This window comes from Apis dorsata, unplaced genomic scaffold (genome assembly GCF_000469605.1).
Source record: "Apis dorsata unplaced genomic scaffold, Apis dorsata 1.3 scaffold_118, whole genome shotgun sequence".
NCBI lineage: Eukaryota > Metazoa > Arthropoda > Insecta > Hymenoptera > Apidae > Apis > Apis dorsata.
The window spans coordinates 116,071-122,716 of NW_006263412.1; the positions used below are offsets into that span (position 1 = coordinate 116,071).

The 6,646-nt window shown below is 28.3% G+C and overlaps 2 protein-coding genes across 2 annotated transcripts in view; one reads left to right on the forward strand and one right to left on the reverse strand.

Moving 5' to 3' along the window:
* LOC102680795 overlaps positions 1-5,609 on the reverse strand; it is a 6,823-nt gene extending 1,214 nt beyond the window's left edge. The window contains exons 1-8 of the mRNA XM_006612659.2: positions 5,021-5,609; positions 2,834-4,457; positions 2,458-2,692; positions 2,269-2,378; positions 1,947-2,193; positions 1,672-1,876; positions 1,376-1,577; positions 35-1,280 (exon numbers count right to left, since the gene is read on the reverse strand). Of these exons, the coding sequence (XP_006612722.1) occupies positions 35-1,280; positions 1,376-1,577; positions 1,672-1,876; positions 1,947-2,193; positions 2,269-2,378; positions 2,458-2,692; positions 2,834-4,457; positions 5,021-5,250 (4,099 nt within the window). The 5' untranslated portion in view covers positions 5,251-5,609. The remainder of the gene's footprint in view (positions 1-34; positions 1,281-1,375; positions 1,578-1,671; positions 1,877-1,946; positions 2,194-2,268; positions 2,379-2,457; positions 2,693-2,833; positions 4,458-5,020) is intronic.
* Positions 5,610-6,251: 642 nt separating this feature from the next.
* The window catches only part of LOC102671935 (ATP synthase subunit d, mitochondrial-like), a 1,623-nt gene continuing 1,228 nt past the window's right edge, over positions 6,252-6,646 (forward strand). Inside the window, exon 1 of the mRNA XM_006612684.2 lies at positions 6,252-6,476. Within this exon, the coding sequence (XP_006612747.1) occupies positions 6,361-6,476 (116 nt within the window). The 5' untranslated portion in view covers positions 6,252-6,360. The remainder of the gene's footprint in view (positions 6,477-6,646) is intronic.

The following is a 6,646-nucleotide window of genomic DNA, read 5'->3' on the forward strand; positions in this document are numbered from 1 at the left end:
GAACCAGACGATACTTGGGAAGTTACTGAAAGAGGAGTTGGTGATATCGAATAACTTCCAGTCCTACTAAGATCAACACTTTGTCTTTCAATTTCATACAAATGATGATGATATCGCGCATTTTGTATCTGTACACCAAAATTATGATGAAATCCTCTAGCAGACATATCCAATCCTTGAAGTTCTCCATTAAGAACAAGAGGTTCGAAATTAGCTCTTTCTCTAGCGAATTCTTGTTCAAGAGGATCATATTTATATGATGTTGAGAGATCTAATTGCATTGTCTTTTCTTTTACCGAAAGACTAAGATTTTGCACAACTGAATCACCTTCATCACTAGATAAATTATCTGATATTTGATGATGATGGTGATGATGATGGTGATGATGATGATGATGTACATCTTGATATCGAGGATTTGGTGTTGCTGAAGGTGATATCAAAGTTTCTTGTTGAATATGTATATAATTATTTGGTGAAGAAACTCGCGGTATTTCTTCGTGATGCAAATATTGATCGATATTATGTGTTCTTGGTGTACTGATGTAATCAACAGGCCGATGTATTTGATAATCGACATGTAAATGTGTAGGTGGTGTATTTCTATTATCTGGTGTCGGTGCAGGAGATATCAGTTCTTCTTGTTGCTGTATATAAGAATCTAAATGATTTGGTGATCTCTGAGGCAATGGAGATTGTAATTGATTGGATATTGAATAAAGATTTGTATCGCGATCATTATCCTCCAATATTGGACTAGTTACTGCTCCTATATCCCGTTCAGCAGCATCAAGAGCAGCTTCTACTAATAAACTAGCATTTGCACTTTCAGTTCTTCTATAAACGCTAAGTCCTAATTTAGTATTTTCCATAATATCTTGTGTTCTATTTGTTGATGATGATACTTTATCACCAATTTCTTTTCTAGTATCTTCAAATTCATAAGTATTTTCTGTAACAACACTTGTTGACAAATGAGGAATTGTATTAGATAGTATATCTGAAGTAATTGGAGGATTAAATTCTCCAAGCCATTTTTTACTTCCTTTACTTTGTAATCTGGATATACCATATACATCTGCTTCTGTACTTTTTGATGTTGATGCACCCATTAAAAATGACGAATTTGAGATTCGTGAATTATGTTCCATTTTATACTTATTTGTGGGACTTGTACTAAACTCGATTATGGTCGAATGTGCAGAAATATTTTCCGTTTCAATCCTTAAGTCGTTTTTGGAATTGCCATCATCTATAAATATTTTATAATCGTTTTCTTGCTGAAATTATAAATTACATAGCGAATACCGTGTTTCGAAATGATTTACTTTTATTAATATTTATAAAATAAAATAAATTTTGTTAAAGAACGAACCTGAAAGGTTTTTCTACTTGGTCGAGGACTTTTTCCACGACCAACATCTTCAACAAGTCCACCACTATATGCATCAAAAGTGTAAGCAACAGAACGTTCAATTTTTGGCATCATTTCTTCTGTAAGACCATGTACCTTTTTGTAATGAAATTGTAAACATTGTTTAGTAGTAAAAGCTGCTTTACAACCATTTTCTTTGCATCTGCAATTCAAAAAAAAAAAAAATAAAATAAACGTTTTTACCAAATTTGCTAATGAAATATATAATATTGCATAAACAAATATTGCAATCTTACTTAAATGGTTTTACTCCGCTATGTGTTAACATATGTATTTTGAGATTACTTTTATTTTGAAATATTTTTCCACATCGATCACAGGTTGCAGCACCAACTACATCTTTATGATGAACTTCTTTCATGTGACGTTGAAGAGCAGCACGAGATCCCAAAAGTTTCAAACATAATTTACATTGAAATTCCCGGAGCACTTCAGACATATCTAAACATTCATTTAAATTGCAAGTAAACTTTAGAGATAAATTTATATATCATGTTATACAAATATTTACCACTATGCATTCGTTTAATGTGCACTTTTAATTTTTGTGGTTGGCAAAATTTACGTCCACAAAAATCACATAATGGTCTTGAACGTTGTGGATTTTGTGCACATCCATAAGTACGATGCATTTCCAAATAATTTAAACGTAAAAAGAATTTTTTACAATATTGACATTGATATGCACCTCGACCTGCATGTAATTCTGCTGCATGTTTCATAATATTATCCTTACCCAGGACAGCAGCTCCACATACCTAGAAATATGAAATAAATGCATATATATATTTGAGTTCAAAAATGCAATAAAATATAATTCAAATATTATTTACCTTACAATGATATTTTCTTATAGTTAAACTATAATTAGTATCATGAAAGATACAACAATGTAGTCGATAGTATATTGGATGTGCAAAATTTAAATTACATCCTCCACAATCTAAATAAAACAAAAAAAAAAATTAAAGAAATGACATTTACTTTTATTTAATTCATAATTCAAAGGAATAATACTATACTTGTTTTGTCTACTTTATTCTTTCGTGTCCATGCAGAAGATTGAGAATCTGCCCAATAAGTTAATTCCATTCCTGATATGATATTTTGAGTAGTGACAAGATGCAATTCTCCTTGTTTTGTTATTACAGCTACACTTCTTTCCTCTTTTGTTTCAGCAGGTCTAATATAACGAATCCAATTACTTTTTAGTGGATTAGTAGTACTTACATACAAAGTTTTACCATTATTATCTATCTAAAAAAAAAGAAATATATTATTTCATTATAGAAATTTTTTAAGAGTAATAGTTATAATCAATAAATTTAATATACAAAAATATATATGATTTTGTATGTATATTTATATATACAAAGATAGATATTGCATTGATTTTACCTCCCAAATATGTCTCATAGAAAAGTCATCAGGAATATCCATCTCTCTAACTGGTTGTCCAATCAGAGGACCTAGTTTAACATGCATTGGAACAGAATTTTTTGCATATATTCCAAGCCCATGCTCTGAATTAGTTATTTTTAGTTCAAAACATTCAGGTAAAGAATCTCTAGCATATAATGGTCGATCCAAATCTATAGTTAATTGTTTTTCCTCTTTTTGAGTTTTTATTTTTGTTTTAGATTGTTCGATCAATAAAGATTCATCATCTGATTCATTATCTTCTGTTATTTTTCCATATCCTTCAGACATAGGATCATCTGATTTTATGGCTTTTACAACTTCAGTATTTTCTTTATATTTATTTAACCAATCTTCATATGATATAGAATCTGAAATAGCATACTGAGGTGTTATTAAAGGACAAGCATCTTGTAAATGACGATTATTACATTCTTGACAGAGTTTTATTTTAATAGCTAATCTTTGAGGCTCAGACATTTGGTTTTCAACATTTTCACTTTGAAGTTTTCCAATTGTAATTGAAGTTCTATCATCTATTATAGAACAAATATTCTTATCTTCTTGCATAATTATTCCATCTTGCGGTGCTTTTCGTACATCGTGATGTTTACGATTTTTATGTTCATTAGTATGTTTGTGCCTTTTTTTTCTATGTTTATATACAGAATCATCTATAAAATCTTCACATGAATCTTCTTTTATATTTTCATCATCATCTTCTTCAACATCATATTTTCCTTTTCGTTTCTTTTTTAATTTTCGATCCTCTATTTCTTGATTTGTATTTATGTTAATTTGTGAACAATTGGAATTTATATTAACACATTGCATATCATCTAAATTATTCTCATCATCTTTTGTCTCATCAGACTGGACATGAGAATTTATGATAGATACTGTATCTTTTGCATTTGAAACTTGTTCTATCACAATTCTATTAATATTTTTAGTAATTGATGATGTTGCTAATTTAGATTGTGATTGTTCATTGCTGTCACTAACCATTGTAATTTCTTTCATATCGACATCTTCAATATTATGATAAAGTACATTTTTGTTAATATTTACATTTTCTACATATTCTATGCTATCTAAATTTTCAGTCTTTGTCATAATATTTTCTTTGTCATAACATTCTGTTTTTGTAGTAATATGAAGATTACTTTTTAAATTTGATTCAATATCTATTCCATTGTCTGATTTAGAGTTATTTTTTTTAAAGGAAATTTGATCTTCATCTGCTGATGTTATATCACTTGAAGATCTTTTAACAGATTCAAGTGGTGAAATAATATTTTCAACTTTAAAATGTTTTCTTCTTTTCCGTTTATCTTTATGATGTTTTGTTTTATTTTTATGATGTTTAGATCTTGAGCTACGCTGAATATGCACTTCAATATCATTGGACAATTTGGTTTGTGTTGAATCAATAGAAAGTGCCTCAGATTCTAAAACTGTACTAGTACTTTGTTTTCTTAAACTCCGACGAACAAATTCCTTTGTATCTTCTATCAAATCTTCAGTTTGTAATATTTCTGTTTTGTTCTTTTCATCCTCAGCCATTTCCTTTCTCTCTTCTCCATTGCATTTAGTGTTGTGTCTAGCAAACAAAAATGTGTAATTAAGTGAAAACAAATAAATATTATGAAATATAGATATAAAAAAATATTACATTAATAGTATAGATAATTAGTCTCTAAAAATAAAAAAAAAGGGGAATCAAACTTAAAATATAAAACGGTCAACAATTACTAGCATTTTTATAAATATTAAAGAAAAATTGATTTACCTGCACGTATTTTGTATTTGGAGTTAAATAAAATAGACATTTCTTCTGTACAGGTCGATCCGTGTTCTCAAAGGAAATCAAAATCAATAAAAAATCAGTGAAATCGATACAATTAATGATTATATTTTTAACGAATAAAAAATTATCGATTACTTTCACCCTTTTAATATCAACCCCACAAGATGGCGATTCGAGGGAAAGTTTGGACATAATAGAGGGGAAGTCCCGCTTTCGAGTGATATGAATGTTTAAGTATCGATTAAAACAATTTTTATAACGCGAACAGAATATTAACGTCAATTTAAATACTTTAAAATTAAAATTAAGAAAAAAATGTATGTTTAATGTATCATAAGTATCCAACACAATCTTACCTGGAAACAGATTCGGCAAGATCCAACAAATAAACTGCAACATCTTCATCCGTTGACAGACCTAAGCGTTTTTTGAGAGAAAGCCAACGTTTACCGTTGGTAAGACCAATGCGAACGCTTAGAAAGTGTTTCGTTTTCGATTCTGATGTCGTTCCAAGATTACTGCTTTTATGATGAGAACTTCTTGTTAATCCCGAGTTTCTCACATGTCTAGTACTTTTCTTCGGCATAACTACATCATAGATCTGCCGGTATTAAAGCGGCGAACTTGAAGCTACCGCGGAGGTCGCGCACCGATATTATCCTATCCTCTTTATGCTCACCGCCTGACCATTGCCGCCCACTCCACCCTCTCCGCCCACTTTATTCCCACAGCACCCAATCTCGCATATACTTACACTCACCAAATATCTATTTCACTCTTTCTATGCCTTTCCTATTCTATTTTCCTTTTCTATACCCCATGTACCCCGTGACCACGATCTTCCTCTTTTATCGATCCTTTCGTCTGCGCTTCATCACTACAGATTTACTATGCTATATGTATGATTGTACTTATATGATGAATGCACGTATGTAAGTACGCATGACAATGATTATATTCTTGGACATGAATATGTGTAAATTTATATATAGTATATTATATTATAACAAGTAATATAAATAAATTTACATCTTATATTAATATTAATATACTATATATAATATAAACAGTTATATTAGCTACGCGCTTAATGAATCTATTCGATTTTTTTATTATTTATGATTTTTTTCTTAATTTTACAATAAACTAATAAAATTTTCTACTATTAATTTTATATTTTTAAATTAAAATTTTTAAATAAACTTTACAATTAACCGAAAATTTAAAAGTAATTTGTATATATTGTATAAAAAGTTATTATATATTGTATAAAAATTTATATATATATCAAATTAATATTATATCGTAAGATTAATTGACATTAATATATACATACATATAATTATTTATGAATAAATAATAAATAATTTTTCATTGATTCAATATATAAAACAGATTTTTTTAGAAATATACATAGTTTTCTTTTTTTTATATATTTAAATAAATAATTATATTCAATTTATATTATTTTTATGTATAAATATTTAAATGCTTCAGTTTATAATGAATAAATATCGATTAAATCAATATATTTAAATCGAATATTTATATCGAATATATATATTCGATATCTCGTTTTAATCACAGAAATTCAACTAATCGATATTACTAGAAAAGTACATATTCGTGGTCCGTAATTGTTCAGAAGTTGTGTCAGAAATTGTGTTACGTTAAGCAAAAGAATTTTGACAAAGAAATGTCACGAAAAGCACTTAAAGCAATAAATTGGTCTGCTATAACTGAACGAATTCCAAGTTCTGAGAAAGCTGCTTTGACAGCTTTTAAATCTAAATCTGATAGATATTTACAACGGTTAGTTAAAGTCGATCGCATAGTTATATAATATTTTCATGTATACATATTAAATTCTATAATTTAAAATATATATTAGAATGACTAGATGATTTCTAAAATATTATTATTTTTTTTTTATGAATTAATGAAATCGTAGTTTTTTCTTTTTCTTTCTTTTTTTTTTTTTT